The 18,510-nt window shown below is 41.3% G+C and overlaps 1 protein-coding gene across 12 annotated transcripts in view; it reads right to left on the bottom strand.

Moving 5' to 3' along the window:
* ARHGAP21 (Rho GTPase activating protein 21) overlaps nucleotides 1-18,142 on the bottom strand; it is a 130,819-nt gene extending 112,677 nt beyond the window's left edge. For 4 of the 12 annotated variants that reach the window (XM_070600979.1, XM_070600981.1, XM_070600987.1 and 1 more), the window contains exons 1-2: nucleotides 18,003-18,142; nucleotides 16,201-16,646 (exon numbers count right to left, since the gene is read on the bottom strand). In XM_070600979.1, coding sequence (XP_070457080.1) covers nucleotides 16,201-16,278 — 78 coding nt within the window. In that variant the 5' untranslated portion in view covers nucleotides 16,279-16,646; nucleotides 18,003-18,142. Of the gene's footprint in view, nucleotides 1-16,200; nucleotides 16,647-17,460; nucleotides 17,807-18,002 lie in introns of those variants that run through there. The other 8 variants (XM_070600980.1, XM_070600988.1, XM_070600983.1 and 5 more) reach the window with 7 other exon arrangements.
* Nucleotides 18,143-18,510: the final 368 nt, after the last annotated feature.

The following is an 18,510-nucleotide window of genomic DNA, read 5'->3' as shown; positions in this document are numbered from 1 at the left end:
TTTTCATGAGGATATGTACATTTAACTGTCGTTACCCAGAGTACTTTCAAATACTGGGTTTAATATATTTAGAATTAATCTAATCATGGACTCTGAATAGCCAAAACAATCTTGAAAAGGAAGAATAAAGTTGGAAGACTCACACTTCCCAATTTCAAAACTTACTACAAAACTACAGTAATCAAAACAGTGTGGTATTGGCATGGGATAGATACACAGACCAGTGGAACAGACTAGAGAGCCCAGAAATAAACCTCCACATACATGGGCAATTGATTTTCAATATGGGTGCCAAGACCAATCAACGGGGAAAGGACAGTCTTTTACACAAATGGTACTGGGAAAGCTGAATATCTTCATGCAAAAGAATGAAGTTGTACCCTCAGCTTATAGCAGATAGAAACATTAGCTCAAAATGGATCAAAGAGCTCTAAATTTAAGAGCTAAATCTATAAAATTCTTACAAGATAACACTGTACAAAATCTTCATGACCTTGGATTTGACAATAGTTTCTTAATTATGACACCAAAATTATAGGCAACAAAAGAAAAAAAACGGATAAATTGGACTTCAAGAAAATTTAAAAATTTTGTGCATCAAAACAAACTATCAAGAGAGAGAAAAGACAACTCACAGAATGGGAGAAAATATTCTAAGTCATATATCTGATAAAGGATCTAGAATATATAAAGAACTCCTATAACTCAACAACAAAAAACATACCCAATCTAAAAATGGGCAAAGACCTTGAACAGACATTTTTCCAAAGAAGATATACAAATGGCCAACAAGTACATGAAAAGATGCTCGATATCATTAATCATTTTGGAAACGCAAATCAAAACCACAATGAGATATCACTTCATCCATACACAGGTTGGCTATAATAAAAAACAAATATTTTAAATGGAAAATAACAAGCGTTGGTGAGGATGTGGAGAAAAGCAATGTTCATACACGGCTAGTGGGAATGTAAAATGGTCAGCCACTGTGGAAAAGTGGCTGTTCCTCAAAATGTTAAAAATAGAACTACCATATGCCCCAGCAATTCCATTTCTGGGTATATACTCAAAAGAATTAAAAACAGAGACTCAAACAGAAACTTGTACACCATTATTTATAGCAGCATCATTCACCATATTCAAAAGGCAAAAACAATCCAAGTGTACAACAACAGACAAATGGATAAGAAAATACGGTATGTACGTACAACAGAATATTATTCGGCCATAAAAAGGAATGGAGTTCTGATACATTCTATAACATGGATGAACCCTGAAAACATTATGCTAAGTGAAATACGCCAGACAAAAAAGAACAAGTACCGTATGATTCCATCTATATGAGGTATCTAGAATAAACAAATTCATAATATTGAAAGTAAAATAGAGGCTACCAGGGGCCAAGGGGTATGGGGAATTATTGCTTAAAGGCATAAAGCTTCTGTTTGGGATGATGAAAATGTTCTGGAATGGTCACACAACATTGTGAATGTACTTAATGCACTGAATTGTACACTTAAAAATGGTTAAAATGGTAAATTCTATGTTACTTGTATTTTACTACAAAAAAGTTAATCAAGATCCCCTGAACCAAGAAAAAAGTGATTACTGGTCATAACTAAAGAAAATATTACAACATAGGATTTCCTACCTAAGAATCTAGTACTACAGCATTTAAGCAAAATACTTTCATAAGCAAACCAACCAACTACCATTTTTTCACAAACTCTACTCAGAGAAGTTGACTTATTTATATAGACTTCCAAAACAAATCAAAGGCTTATATAAGATTAAATCGCCCTGTAGTTGCATGCCAATTTCATTAAACCCAAAGACATATCAACTTTTTGCAAGCTAAAAATCTAAGAATACGTAATGTTTTATTTCCCAGAAATCAACTATTTATATTTTTTCAATGTCACCTGCCATTAAGGAAAAACATAAATTTTAAAACTTTTCTTTATAGAAAAACAAAACTGTTAAGAATTTTGCCAAACCACTTATGAGGATATGAGTAGGCCAATGATGTGATATGATATTAGAGCTATAAATTAAATTCAAAGTTTGACATCAACTTTCTGAAAGGTACAGCAACTCTCTCCCTGACTCTCTGCAAAAGAAGCTTTGAAATAGATCTGAGAAATCATAGAAGCTACAAGTATTTTGATTCCCTTCTTTTTAAAAAATATACTTGGCGGATATGAAAGTGAGGGCAGACAGACCTAATGTTCCGGTACTGGGTGAGGTGTTTAATGTCTCATTCAATATTTTTAGTTTCGTCCTTTAACTTCTCATCTTCTCATTCTATTTTTAGTTTTCTTTCCTTGTTTCGCACTTTTATTTTTCGTATGTTTTAATTGAGGCATAAATATGTACACACAATGTAATGCATAGCTCTCAAGCGTACGGTCCATGAAATGGTCACATGTTCATGTACCTAAGTAATTCACACCTACATCGAGAGAGAGAACATTCACATTATTCCCAGCAGGGTCCCTGTGTGTCCTCCTGGTCATTCTGGAATCTCCTCCTTCAACCAAAGAGGCAATCCTTGTTCTGACTTCTATCACTATACATGAGTTTCGCCTATTCTAAAACATTTCATGAATGAAATCATACAGTGTGTGTACCCTTTAGCCTACCTTCTTTTATTTAGCAGAACGTTTTTGATATTCATCCGTATTGCTGCATGTATATATAATCTGCTGCTTTTTATTGCCAAAAAGTATTCTACTGTAGGAATATATGATAATTTTTTATCCATTTTCCTATTCATAGACATCTGAGTAGTTCCCCGTTTTGAGCCACGACGAATAAAGCTGTTACGAATATTCCTGTATAGATCTTTCATGTGGACATGTGTTTTACTTCTCTTGGGGTAATACCTAGGAATGAAAGGTTAGATCATAAAGCAGGTATATGGTGAACTTCATAAGAAACTTATTCTTCGTTGTGGGCCCTTCTAGTTGTGGCATATGGGACGCTGCCTCAGTGTGGTTTGATGAGCAGTGCCATGTCCGCACCCAGGATTCGAACCAGCGAAACACTGGGCCGCCTGCAGAGGAGTGCGCGAACCCAACCACTCGGCCACGGGGCCAGCCCCAAGCTTTTTTTGTTTTTAAAGAAATGATTCTACTTATATGAAATAGTTTAATTCATGTACAAGAAAATGCATCCATTTAAAATGTACAGTTCGATGAATTCTGACCAATGTATACATCCATATAACCACCACCACCACACAATCAAGGTACAGAATATTTCCATCATCTCAAGGTCTTTCACATTTCTTTGCAATCAAAGCCCTCCCTAGCCCCAGACAACCACTGATCTGCTTTCTAACACTACAGATTAGTTTACTCAGCTCTAGAATTTCATATAAGTAGAATCATATGCGTATATCAATAGCTTGTTCTTTTTTAATTGCTCAGTAGTATTCCATTACAGGGATATACCATAATTTCTTTATCCACTCATCTGCTGATGGATATTTGCGTTGTTTCAAATTTGGAGATGCTACGAATAAAGCTGTTTTGAACATTCATGTACAAGCCTTTTTGTGGACATTGTTTTCATTTCCCTTGGGTAAATATCTAGGAGTGGGTCATAAGATAAACGCATGCTCAACTTTTTGAAGACTGCCAAAACGTTTTCCTAAGTGGCTGCATCATCCTTATCAGCAATGTGTAAGAGTTCAGCTGCGCCACATGCCCAACAACCTTGGTATTTTCATTCTAATGGCAGTATAGTGGTAGCTCTTTGTAGTTTTAATTTGCATTTTTTCCCTGATGATTGATGCTATTAAACATCTTTTTTTTTCATGTCTTTATATGCCATTCACATATCCTCTTTTATGCACTAAACTTTTGCCCATTATTAAAAATAGGCTGTTTGTCTTATTGAGTTCTAAGAGTTCTTTACAGATTCTGAAAGCAAGTCTTGATCAGATATATGTTTTGCAAATATTTTCTCCCTGTCTGTGGCTTGACTTGTCATTTTCTTAATCGTGTTTTACAAAAAGCAAAAGTTTCTAGGGGTCAGCCTGGTGGCGGAGTGGTTAACTTTGCACGCTCCACTTTGGCAGCCTGGGGTTCACAGGTTCAAGTCCCGAGTGTGGACCTAGCACTGCTCATCAAGACACGCTGTAGCAGCATCCCACATAAAATAGAGGAAGAATGGCGCAGCTGTAAGCTCGGTGACAAAGTTCCTCAAGCAGAAAGAGGAAGATTGGCAACAGATGTTAGCTGAGGGCCAATCTTCCTCACAAAAAACGAAAGCGAAAGTTTTTAATTTTGATGAAGTCCAATTTATCATGTTTTTCCTTTTCTGGTTAGTGCTTTTCACGTCCTATCTCAGAAATCTTCGTCTACCTTAAAGCCACGCATATTTTGTTCTTGACTAAAGTTTCATCATCCTAGCTTTTACATTTATGTCAGTGATCCATTTAGGGTTAACTTCTGTGTAATGTGAAGATGGAGGTTCCTTTTCATCCATCTACTTGTTCCAGCATCACGTGAATTCACCCCAGTGAATTGAAATGATCATATATATACATGGGGGTCTCCCCACTCTCTATATCTTCCATTGTTCTATATATCTATCATTACACCAACTCTACAGTGTCTTGATTTTTGCAGCTTTCAGTAAATATTATAAAACGGCAGCGTAAGTCCTCCAAACTTTGTTCTTTTTCAAAATTGTTTTGGCTACTCTATGTCCTTCACATTTCCACATAAATTTTAGAATCAGTGTGTCTATTTCTAACAAAAAATTTTTAACACCCTGCTAGAATTTTAAGTGAAACTGAATTGAACCTATAGCAATTTGTGGCTAAGTCACATCTTAACAAACTACCTTCCAGTCTATAAACACGGCATATCTCCCAATTTATTTGCTGTCTTTAAAACATTAAAATAATAACACTATTATTTTTATTTCATCTTCCAATTGTTTGTTATTAGTACAGAAATACAATTGACTTTTGTACACAAGTAACCTTGTATCCTTGCCTACATCCTTATATTCTGCAACCCTGCAAAACTTATTAGTTCTAGTAAGCTTTTTGGTAGATTCCTTATAATTTTCTATGTGCACAATAAAAAACAAATAGTTTTATTTCTTCCTTCCCTATTTCCTTACTGCCTTTCATTTCTTTTTCTTTACTTATTACACTAACCAGGGCCTCCAGTATGATTTTAAGTAGAAGACAGCTTTGCCCTGCTCCTGATGTCAGTAGTAACGTGCTCAACACATTTCATCATTAAGAATGACAGCTGTGGGTTTGCTCATAGATTCTCTTTATCAAACTAGGTAGGTTTCCTTATTTCCAGTTTTCTGAGAGTTATTATGATGGGTAAGTGTTAAATTTTGTCAAATACTTTTTCTGCATCTACTGAGATGATCCTGTGAATTTTCCCCTCTGTTCTGCTAACGTGTTAAACTGTTAATATGTTAATTGTTAACATGTTACAATGATAAATCTTTCATTCTTGGGATAACTCCAACTTAAGCATGATGTATTATCCTTTTCATATATTGTTAGATTTGATTTGCTAACATTCTTTTGAGGATTTTTACATCTACAAACATGAGGGATATTGGTCTGAATTCTTTCTTATAACGTTCTTGTCTGGCTGTCACCAGGCTTATGCTGGCCTCATAAAAAGGAGATTGGAAGTGTTCCCTCTGCCTCTTTTTTCTGAGTTTAAACAGAATTGATTTGATTTCTTCCTTAAACATGTGACAGAATATATACCAATGCAGCCATCTGGATCTGCAGTTTTCTTTGTGGGGAGGTTAATTCCAAATTCAATTTCTTTAACACATGGCGCTAGTCAGATTTTTTCAATTTCTTTTTTGTGGCAGTTTTGCTAATTTGTATCTCACAAGGTGTGATATTGTGATTTAGAGTAAGAAATACGTATTTGGTCTTAGTCCCAGTTTCTGGCACAGAGCTCCTAAAACCCTTGGAATTTCCTAAGTGATGAGAACAACAAAGGTGTCCTTTGTTATGTTAATGAGGTAACTATTGGCCGCACCTAAGGTTGGGGGCTGGTTACCAGGAGAACAACCACGCGATTAGGGAGTTGGAACTTTCAGTCCCAGCCCTGACCTCCAGGGAAGGGAGAGGGGCTGGAGGCTGAATCAATCACCATTGACCAATGATTTAATCAATCACGCCTGTGTAATGAAGCCTCCACAAAAATCCAAAAGGATGGAGTTCAGAGCTTCAGGTCCAGTGGACATGTGGAGATGGAGGTTAAGTGGCATACAGGGAGTGGGCATGGAACCTCCCAGTCCTTTCCCCATACCTTGTCCTACGCATCTCTTCCATCTGGCTGTTCCTGGGTTATAAGCTTTTATAATAAATCAGGAATCTATTAAGCAATACATTTCTCTGAGTTCTGTGAGCCTCTTTAGCAAATTAATCGAACCCAAGGAAGGAGTCATTGGAACCTCCAACCTATAGCGGTTGGTCAGAAGCACAGGTGACAACCTGGACTTGTCACTGGCAGCTGAAGTGTGTGTGTGTAGGGGGGCAATCTTAGAGGACTGAGCCCTCAACCTGTCCAATCTGATGTTATGATGATGCCTCCGGGTAGACAGCATCAGAAGTGAGTTGAACTGCAGGACACCCAGCTGGTGTCAGAGAATTGCTTGGTGTGGGAACCCCAGCACACACACAAATCTGAATTGGTATCAGAATCTTTACACAGAATTCGCCCATTTCAGCTAAGTTGTCAAATTCACTGGCATAAAGTTATTCATCATATTCCCTTTTTATCATTTTAATGTCTGTAGGTTCTGAATAATGTCCCCTCTTTTATTCATATCAGCATTGTATGTGTTCCCTCTTAGTGAATCACACAAACTGATTTCTAAAGTTTGAAATCCTTTTCAGAGACTAAATAGATCCCTATCTAGTCTGCTGTCAATTCAAAGCCAACTGGAAAAGACAGACCTTTTTCCTTTCAAAAATATGTCAAACATTTCCCCATAGTTTGGAGAAATCAAGTATTATTCACTTTCTGAGCCACATGTTTTGGGGTATCCTTATGCTTCCTGAATATAAATGTATATTTTAGGGCTTTGATACCTGCCTACCTTTTTCCTAGAGATCCCAGTTGCTCCAAACACAATTTTTCAGTAACTTGTTTGAAAGCAAGGGCCAGATAAAAAGATGATGATGGTCAAATGAAAAGAGAGCCAAGAGTGATGGCAGTAGCCAAGGATTAAACAGAGAAAATGATTCTTTTTCCAAGTTCGTCTCCTAAACAGAATAGAAGGTGCACTTCCCCTTGTCTAGAGCAAATGCAGTTCTGGTTGCCATAAACCATGAAGTTCTCTCAATATTCTGAGAGAGGGATTCTAGCCTGGCTCATACCACACCAAGGAAGACTCCAGTGTTTCCTGGACTCTCCCATTAACTCCACAGTGTAACTGATTTTTAATCAACTGCACATTTTGCTAAGGCATCACTGGTGCTTTTAGGCAGCAAAAACTAGCGAGAGTCAAAAATGAAGGCAGATTAAAAAAAACACATAACCCAATGCAAAAATGGGGGAAGGACCTAAACAGACATTTCGCCAAAGAAGACCTACAAACTGCCGGACAAGCACAGGAAAGGGTGCTCAACATCACTCATCATCAGGGGAATGTGAATCAGAACCACAATGAGACAGCACCTCACACCTGTTACAATGGCTATTGTTAAAAAAAGACAAACAATAACAAGTGTTAGTGAGGATGCAGACAGAAGGGAACCCTGGCACACGGCTGGCGGGAATGTAAATTGGTACAGCCAATGGAGGTTCCTCAACAAATCAAAAATAGAACCATCATCCGATCCAGCCATCCTACTTCTGGGTACATGTCCAAAGGAATGGAAATCAGGATCTTGAACAGAATATTTTTCAGCCTTAAAAAAGAGGGAAATCCTATCACTTGCAACAAAATAGATGACCCTGGAGGACATTATGCTAGGAGAAATAAGCCAGAAACAGAAAGACAAATACCGTATGATCTTACTTATATGTGGAATTTAAAATAGTCAAACTCCTAGAAGCAGAGAGTAGATTGCCAGGGGCTAGGAAAGGGGAAAATGGGGAGATGTCGGTCACAGGGTACAAAGTTTCCGTTATGCAAGATAAACAGATTCAAGAGATCTCCCATGCGGCATAGTGCCTATAGCTAACAATACTGTATTGCATACTTAAAATTTGCTAAGGTGGTAACTCTTATGTTAACTATTCTTACCAAACACACACACACACACACATAATAACAATAACAATAATAAAGGGGGCCAGAGGAAACTTTGGGAGGTGATGGATATGTTCGTGGCCATCATGGTGGGGACTGATATTTAAGAATACTCTCCACACAGTAAGTAAGAAGAAAATAAAGAAGTTCTTAAGAAGTATAAGTCCTGTTAAGATATTTTAAAGATTAATGCAGTGAACAGAAGAGAAGTCAAGAGACTCGGTCTTCATCAGGTCACACGAAGGAAGGAGAAGTTGTGGGATTATAAGCATTACTGGGGACATATCACTACCCACAGCCATGCCAGATGTCTATTCAGAACAGAGATAAGCACCAGGGGGAGAAGGCAATAGGCACCCAATTCTGAATCAAAAGCATGTCCAGTATCAGATGGAAGACGCGACAGCCACTGGCCTGACGAGGGAAAAGTAAATGAACTCTTTAACTTGCTGCTTTTTGATAACAATAGTTTGTTCTGGTCTGTCTAAACTTTCCCAAAAATAGAGGACTACTCAGAAATATCAAATTTCACTTTTAAATCTATTTTCTTCATACGTCTACACAGTGGAATTTCTTGCATATTACTAGAGAACCAGAAAAAAGAAGACTTATAAAACACAATTTCTACCACATTTAGTGTCCTAACCCTATAGTATCGTATATCCATTTGTCTTTTAGATTATCTTAGAGGTACAAAAGGCCATTTTCCAGGTTTCATTTCGAAATAAACTACTTGCATAATACTCAATTTTGTAAAACTACCAACACTTAAACTAAAAAACAATTTTGGTGGAAGCAATGCAAAATTGAGCTTTTGAGTGAAGACATCTTCCTACGTCAAACCAACAAAATATACAGAAGGCTTATAATATTTTAACACATTTAATTTCTTATGGTCAATTAGAATTAGATAAATACTAGAACAATCTTTAAGTCCAATAACCTTTCATTTTACTAATCTAATCACATCAACCAGAAAGAAAAACAAGTGCCGACCATATGGTCTTGCTGTAACAGAAAATAGCTGCCTTCAATAACAGCATCTGCGCATCTTTATCAACACTAGCGCTGCCCATACTTGAGTCCGCATATTGTTAAATACAGTAAGATGACAGGGCCCTTCACAAAGAACAAAAGAAACTGAGTATCATTTTTGTACTAGATTATTTGACCTGGTAGTAACAAAAGAAATGACGAGCAGATCAGAGATTATATAATCAAGACACAGGACTTCATAAAATATTTAACTTGGAAGAAGTGAATGCTAAGGAACACTAACAATGTATGGAGAATTTTTCTTTAGACCTGGGTACTCATTTTGTTGATGGCCCTTATCTAGTGATGGGTCCCACTCAGTACATTCAAATCCAGACTTCTGCCCAAATGCCACTTAGACACCTGCTAACAGACTTTACCTTTCATCCTAACTTGCAGCATGAAGCTTTTGACATGCAATGGTACTGATATTTAGATTCAGGTATATGAAGGAACGCACATTCAAAATTAAATAACAATATTATACTATATTCTATCCTAGAATGAACCCTGGGCCTCCACTGAAGAAAACATATGCTCTTAAAAAGTTGTTTAAGTATTGTTTTGAATAGTGTGTATCCTTTCCAAAACGTGTTTAAGTTTTATTTTAGGCAGTCGAGGTTTTCTAGAAACCAGATTTTCACAAGACTAGCAACATATTACCTATTGTTAAAATCTGTAAATGGTTATCTTTTTACTGTCATTTTGGAATTAAACAAAAAAGAGAAAACGCAAAAATAATATAATCCAAATATTCTCATCATCCAGAATTAACAACTGTTAACATTTTGTCATAGTCAATGTTGTGATTATTTTTTAACTTATAGTGAAATACTTATGAGACTAAAAACTGTAGGGGCCGGCCTGGTGGCGCAGTGGTTAAGTGCACACATTCCGCTTTAGTGGCCTGGGGTTTGCTGGTTCAGATCCCGGGTGTGGACATGGCACCGCTTGGCAAGCCATGCTGTGGTAGGCGTCCCACATATAAAGGAGAGGAAGATGGGCATGGATGTTAGCTCAGGGCCAGTCTTCCTCAGCAAAAAGAGGAGAATTGGTGGCAGATGTTGCTCAGGGCTAATCTTCCCCCCCCCCAAAAAAAGTTAAAATAAAAAATTATATATATAAAGAACATTCATATACCTGCAATTCATTTCAAGAAAAAAAAAACATTATCAATACAGACAGTACCTTTGTATAGTTTCTTCACCAGTCTGATTCCCTGTCCACTAGTCTGCTAATTACCATTATCTCACATCTTAGAACAAATTATTTCATACATTTGTACTACACACTGTCTTGGTTACTGTTACTTGGTTACCAGCTTCCCAAAGGTAAGAAAGATGCAAAGAAAAAAGGCACCAAAAATGTTAACAGCAGTCCTAACGCAGAGAGGTCAAGGAAGAACATGCACTTCATATTTGACACATTTTTGCATAATCTAAATTAAGTATTCACACATTACATACCTAGATGCAAACTCAGTAACATTTGGAATTTTTCTTAGTCTTCATTCATTCATTGGAAAAAAATATTTGAGGCCCTACTATGTGCTAGGCACTCTTCTAGGCACAAGAGATACAATGTGAACAAAATAGACTCACAACACTCTTAACACTCACATTCTAGACACAGTACCTATGCAAACAAATAAGGAAAATCAGATGGATTTGCATGTCAGACGGAGATTACGGGATAGGGAGAAAAATCAAGTAAGGAAGGAGGGCAGGATGGGGAACAGGCTTTCAATAAAAAGAACGGTGGGTAAAGGCCTCAATCAGAAGGTGACCTCTAAAGAGACAAGGAAGGAGGTGAGGTCAGCGAGGTGGGGGGTAGACTGTGCAGAGCTTCTGAGGGCACCGTAAGAACCTCGGCTTTTAATCCTGAGGGAAATGAGAAGCCATGAGAGGAATCTGAGCAAAGGAGTGCCATGATCTGATTTACAAAAGGTCCACTTTGATTATTGTGTGAGGAACAGACTCAAGGCTGAAGAGGCCAGTCAACCAGATTTGCATGTTATGCATGAGAAAAAAAGAGAGATCAAAGATCACTCCAAGATGCCTGGCCTGGAGGGGTGGGACTCCTATTGCTTAAATTGAGGAAGACTGTGGAAGGAGCACGTTGGGAGAATGAGCTGGCGGAGTGCACGTAGCGAATCAGGAATTTGACTTCGGATTTGCCTATTTAGTATCCAAGTGGGGATTCTGAGGGGTCAGGTCAGTTGGGTATAAGAAACTGAATTCAACGGACAGGTCAGCGGGTAGAGAAACATACATACATACATACACACACACACACACACACACACACACACGCATGCACGCAAATATACATACATGAATATATGTATATATACGAATTATCAGTTTATACTTGATATTTAAAACCATTAAAACTGATTAGAGAGAGAATAGAGGGTCAGACTGAGCCCAGAGGTATATGAAGATTTAGCAGGTCAGGAAGTTCAAGAAATCTTCAAAAAAACTGAGAAGGAAGGAAGAAGAGGTGGGAGGATAATCAAGACAGAACGGTGCACCAAAATCTACGTGAACACTGGATAAAAATTAAAGCCTTTCTCACAAGTTCATTCATTAATGCAACAAAGATTTATTGAGTACCTACTATGCACCACACATTGCAGAAACAAACATGTTTCCATTTGTTGTCCCTGTTCTTATGGGGCTTGCAATCCAGGGGGAATATAGATAGCTATAACTTGTAAGTGCTAGTCCCAATAAAGCACAGGGCGTTTGGGAATAACACATTAGGGGCAATTAATCCAGTCTTGGAAGGTCAGAGAAGGCTTTCCTGAGGACGTGATGTTGAAGAAAACACCAGAATGACAAGTGGAAATGAGCATAGATGGGTGGAGGTGGAGGTGGGGAGCCTGGAAAGAAGGGTGGGAGAAAACAGCATTTCTAAGGACCTGAAGCAAAGAGAAACACTGTGATGGCCCAGCGGAACTGAAAGTAGTTCAGTACAGGAAGCATAGAAAGAGATAACAGAGGAGATCCAAGAAGGGTGGGCCAGATTACCAATGTCCTTTAAGACTTCTCAGGACTTTGAACTTTATTCCAGAGGCAATGGAAGCCAGAAAATTGTTTTACACAGGGGAAAGTAATGATCAGCTTTCTATTTCAGGAGGGAAATTCTGACTATGGGATGGACAGAGCCCTGGAAGGGACAAGACTAGCCAATTGGGAAATTAATTAGGAAACCTGGTCCACAGTCCATCACTGAGAAGCAGCTGACCTGAACTTAGGTAGTGGCAATGGGCATTTGGAAGGTAGATTCAATAGGACTTTGATATGAGGAGAGTGGAGTCAAGGATGAGAACCTAGTGTTTGATTTGCACAAATAAGTAAACGGTGGTGCCACTCACTGAAAGGAGCACAGGAAGAGGGGAAGCTGGTAGTAGGGGCAGAATTCATTGAGTGAAATGTCTATGGGCTACCCAAAACAAAGGCTTGGTAAATAGGCAACTGGTTATGTAGATCTAGGGATCAACCATAAAATCTGAGGTAGAGCTGTAAATCTGGAATCAAGGGCAGACAGATAAAAGCTACGGAGAGTGTAAAATGAAACCCAGGAAGTGAGAAAGAGAAGAGCAGAGGAATGGCAAGGGCTGGGTTCTGGTTAAAACCAAGGAAGAAGAACCCTAAAGAGAGAGAAAGATGGAGAGAGGGAGCCAGAGAAGGAATGAGGAAATATATATAGTACTCCAGAAAGAACATCTACAGCACTCCAGAAAGAAGAGCAGAAGTACGAATTTTCATATGAATTCATACAGAAAAATGCCTTATTTTGTTATTTACACTATTCTAAAATCAACCAACAAATATTTTTCATCAGCCATTTGACATTTTAGTCATAGCATCATCTCAGCCTAGGTGAAGAAGCATAAAATGAGATAAATTAATTGGCCTTAGTAAATAAGTTTGTTTTAATAATAGTCCATGAATGCGCTAAAAATTCTATTACTGGACAACACCATGGAATACAGATAAAAAGTGAAATACATGTTAGAAATGTGGAAAATAAGGTGGTCTAGAAAGCTGAGGAAAAAGTTTTCACCTTTGGTTAAAAAAAAAGCAAGCTCAACCTTAAAGGATGAAGACCATAGGATATGAAAGGAGGTGGTAATATCAGAGGATTCAAGTCTATACGAAGTGATTTTGTGACAGAGTTACTCAGGGCCAGGTGTCAGAACACTTTACAGATCAGACTGCACACACACACACACCTACAAAGATTCATCTGGCTCCGAATGAGTGAAGCCAGTTTTGAAATATATATCTTTAGATGTACAAAGTATGTAATTTTTGTGAATATAATTGGGCCATCCTCACTGTATAAATGCCAAGATACACTCTACCGAATTGTCACAATTCTTTATTTGAAGAGGACTGTTTGTTATTAGTTTGTTTTTTAACCTTCCAATATATTCTTGGGGCTGGTACCTACATTTATTCATATATCAACACGATTAGATTCTAATACTTAAGATGAACAAGAAATTTCTGATTGTTTTTCAACAAAACAATAGGCCTCATTCACAGAAGGTGGAGTTAGCTAATTAGATAAGGCATGAAACAGGGACTCCTATTAATTCACCACATTGATTTCTTCCGTCCTGCAAAGTTAAGTTTTTTGGCTGATTAACGGCATTAATATTAAGACACATATGCTCGTGTCTTGGCTAGGTAAAACACATAAATTTACTATTCAAACACATTTAGGAACATAGCTCTTGGTTTTAACAATGGAAAAAGAATGACAGTACTACTCTAGAATGTAATGCTTTTAATAAAATTAGGTGCAGTGTTCAAAGACTTACATATCTATCAACCCAAAGTATTCCAGCGGCCAGCTCTATTTTTGTTACTAATAAATATTCACAAGATTTAATGTGCATCGGAAGCACCAACAAGAGAACTAAACACAGGCAATAAGTACACAAGTCCCCTCACTCCTCACCCTGCGATTTTTAAATGCTTTCTGACAGCACATAGCCCCTTATTTCTATTTCCACATGAAATCTAAGCAAACTATCTATCTATTCTTTACAAAATCAAACAATATTGCAATTTAATACCAAACTCAAGTACTGTAGATAGTCTTTAAACGAGCAAAATACAGAAAATACAGCGTTTTCTTGGTTCCCAAACTAGAGATAATACGGCCAAGCCAGCAGTAAGGTCCAAATGAAAACAAATTTCACAGTCCTTAAAAAAATACATAACTGTCATTGTTAATAAAAGCCAAGTTTGCAACTGGAAACACTGCCTTCTAGCCAAGGACAAGATGTGTCTACGTATTATAAATTCTTGGTTTGGGGACATCCTAAATAGTTTATGACCAAAAAAAAAAAAATCAATAATGTTAGTTTTTGTAAATATAATGCAAATAGCATGCTAATTAAAGTATTCACAAGACAATGATAAACAAGGCCTTGGGACCACAGTACATATTATTATGTAACTACAATACACATTAAGCAATCACCAAGTTGTAGGTAGGCCTTCCAAAAGGAGTTATTATGGTTTACCATGATCAGAGGATTGTGGTGTTGTACTTAATCACGATTTTACCTGCAAGCAGGTGTTTACAGGTGTCCAAAAGTAAAACATTGATTCTAACTGTAAACCTATCCATCTATTGAATAAATTGTACAGTAACAGCACACTGTACCTACCCCGTGTTTTCTGCATAAACTTTCTAATCCAACAGGAAGTAAGCTGTAAGAAGCAAGTTTCTCTGCTTGCTTTACGAACAAAAATTTAAATTCTGATTCATTTTTATTAAAATGCCAAAACTCCCACACTTAGAACTAGACCTTGTTTCAATGACCATGCAGTTAAAATTTAACACTTAGGAGGCACAAAAGAAATAATGAGAGTGAAGGCTCTTTGGGGATGTTATTGTTATCTAAAGTAATCTTCAATGTTTCAATAAAAATATAGGCATCTCAAAAGCAAACTTTAAAGGATAATAGTATTCAGTACATTTAGCAAGCACATTACAGAAACCATCAATAACAGAGTAAACACAATATAGTCACTATATAAGTAACTCCAAATATAAGGAAAAAATACATAAGAGATGACAGGCAACAGAGCATGTGGGCGTCATAAACCAATGAGTTTTCTATGATTTCTGTCCTGCCTGATCAAAAAGCTTTGGGAAGCCTGGTGTAACATCTTCTGGGCCCTTCCAAAGATGCTGGTCTGAAGTCAATGCAAGCCACCTGACACCCCAGAGCAGTTCACAGGACTTCTGAGCAGTGAAAGGGAGGGCATAAATAAAAGAACACTAAAGGCAGGAGATTTTTCAGGGAGTTGGAATTACAACACTATAAAGCAGTTTTCCAAGGGCTCTGTCAAAACTGTCTACGGGAAAAGACTTGTTTTTCTACCCAAAGCAAAGATCCACACCAACAGCAGCCAGGACACTCATTAGTGCTAAAGAAAGACTCAGATCCAGAGGCAACCAGCGTACCAGCTGCCACCACCTCGGAGAGCAAACCTTGGATACATCACACAAAACGCACATAGCCAGCCCCTAAACAGCCCAACTCCAAAAATCCTGGAGGATGGGGACTGAAGGAAACCAGAGGTCTGGGGTATTACCAGCCCCTCGATAGGAGAGAATCCCACGCTCTGAGATGACCGAGATGGGACATTTCAAAGTATGGAAAACGTTCTTGCAAAAGAATCACTGGAAGTTCCTGGAAACAAAAATGGCCAAAGCTTCACCTCCCTTCTGGTCAAGATCGGGCGCTCCCACCAGCCAGCCTAAAGCCCCGGAAGCCTCTTCTTAGCCCCAGTGGCAGCTGATCCCCAAATGGCAGGACACCTCAAGACACAGGCCACAGCATGCCGGGGATGCTGTCTCTGCCCTTACCTCACAGGCGGGGGACCCGCAGTCCTGGAGCTTGTCACCATCTCCCTCCGGCAGACCAGTCCGACGTGTGGCCATCATTTCATTTCAAATTACAAAGAAGGGACCAACCCTTTGGAGTCCACATTGGGGGGAAAATGCCACCATACACCAAAATGGGAAGAATTCCACACCAGGTTCCGAGGAGAGGCAGGGCTGGTGAAACAATGTGCCAGGGAACGAGTGTTTTTAGGAAGCCCCTTCAAAACGCCCTGATGATTTCTTCGGACTTCAACGGACTCCACCGTCTTCGTCCATTTCTCGAGACGGAAAAAACAAAGACAGGTCTTCTTGGCAGCTAGTGAGGCCAACTGCAGAAAGCGGTCCCCCTGCTCCCAGGGCTCCTCCCGAGTCCCAGAGGAATCTGAGCGGGTCGCGGAGGCTCGAGAGTCAGCTCCCAGAGACCTTTCCTAAAAGAGGGAAAAGTTAAAGGGCGTGAACTTTCTCCAGACGCTGACCTTCGCCTTGCCCACATGTCTACCCCAAGTTCGCGTTTCCAACACTTGCAAAGATCATTTGGTCCAAGCTGATGAGCCGCATATATGAAAGATGGAATAATCTCCCCATGCAGAAAAAGAAAACAAAAAGAAATCTACAAATCAGGAAAAAATGAGAAAATTCAGAATGCACGGTGGTTGCATCCAACACGCCTGGCTGTTGTGCAGGCTTCACGAGAAAACACTCCCTTTTCAAGTGCATTTTAATTCATGTGTTTTCTGGGCAGAAGAGGGGAATGTGTCTGTTTTTCTGCATCACCTAGATACGTACACTTAACGCAAGTTTTCTCTCCCTGAGACTAAAATGGGATAACACTTTACAAAACCCCTGCTCGGTCCCCTCCATTCCCCACCCCTGAAAAAAAACAAAAAACAAAAAGCCAGCCTCGGACGCGGCCAGCGCCGGCTGGGCCGGCGTTTCCAAGCGGGCTGGGTGACTCGGGCGCCCGCAGCCCTGCCCCTGCGCCCCGGCCGGTGTCCCCGAGGAGGCGGCTGTTTTCCTTGGCCCGCGGCGGGGCTGGGTGGGGACGGCGCGGGCCGGGCGCGGGTGGCACCCGGGCGCAGCTCCCTCTCCGGGGCATTATTCTGGAGCTCCATCCATGGAGCCGCAGCCCCAGCAACTTTGATCTCGTTGCTGCTCCTCCAACTACCATTCGACACGATCCTTCCCTTTCCCCGTGGCCACCTAGGGAAGAAAAAAAATAGGAAAAAGAAAACCCCCACCCACCTACTACTATTTCCTCCGCCCCTTCCAGAGGCGGGTCGGGGATCGCGAGCTCCCGGGAAGGGCGGCCCAAATTTGTACTTTGGGAAAGGTGCGGGGAGATCGGGGGAGAAGCTCTAGCGCGGGGGCTTACCCTTCCCGCCCCGCTCGGCCCGGCTCCCGAGGCGCGGCGCGCGCAGGAGCGGGTACGCGGGCCGGGCGCGGGCCCCGGCGGGACGCGCTAGGCCGCAGGCTCGGTTAATATTCATGAGCGCACGGGAGGCGCCCCTCCTCCACGGCCGGCCGGCCGGCTGGACCCCGCGCCCGCCGCCGGCCTTTGTGCCCTTCCCTCCGCCCTCGGCCCTCCCTCGCTCCGCACACGCGGGCGCGGCCCCTCCGCCCCCGCCGGGCGACCGCCGGGGCTCGCTCCGGCCCTGCGCCCGCGCCGGGCGGGGTGGCCCGGGGCGGAGGGCAGGAGGGAGCCGGCGGCCAACCAGGCTCTCCCCGCGCCCGCCCGCAGGCGCTGCGCCCCCTCGGCCGAGGCGGAAAAGAAATCAGACACGCACCGGAGACCGCGGGCGAGTGGATCCGCGGCGCGCTGGCCCGCCCGGGACCGCGCTCCCGGCGCGAGCCGGCCCGAGCGGGAGCACGATCCGGCGCTGCCCGCCGCCGCCGCCGCCGCGCTCCGAGGCCGCCGCCCCCGGCCGGCCGCTCCCAGGCACCGCCGCGACCTGCCCCGGCCGGCCCCGGGCTCTCGGCCGCCGCGGGAGGGCGTGGGGCGGGGCGGCGGCCGCCGGACTCTCCCCTCGCCTCGCCGGGCCAGGCCGGGGCCGCGCTCGGGCGCCGGCGATCGCCAAGTGACAGAGTGCCTCGCTCCGCTGCCGCGCCGAGCTGTTTCCCGGGGGCGGATTTCTCGCTTCTTCCTCCCTGGATCCACCTCCTCCCACTCCACCTCCTTCCCCTCCCCTCCCCAGGGGAGGCTCTGGGGCTGAATATTTTCTGTCTTGAATAATACGGTCCCGGGGACCGACGCTGGAGAAGGGGGATTAGCTAGGAGGTGGGGGGAGGGGGGGC

The sequence above is a fragment of the Equus przewalskii genome, chromosome 30 (genome assembly GCF_037783145.1).
Source record: "Equus przewalskii isolate Varuska chromosome 30, EquPr2, whole genome shotgun sequence".
Lineage (NCBI taxonomy): Eukaryota > Metazoa > Chordata > Mammalia > Perissodactyla > Equidae > Equus > Equus przewalskii.
This window is presented reverse-complemented; position numbering and strand designations above follow the sequence as displayed.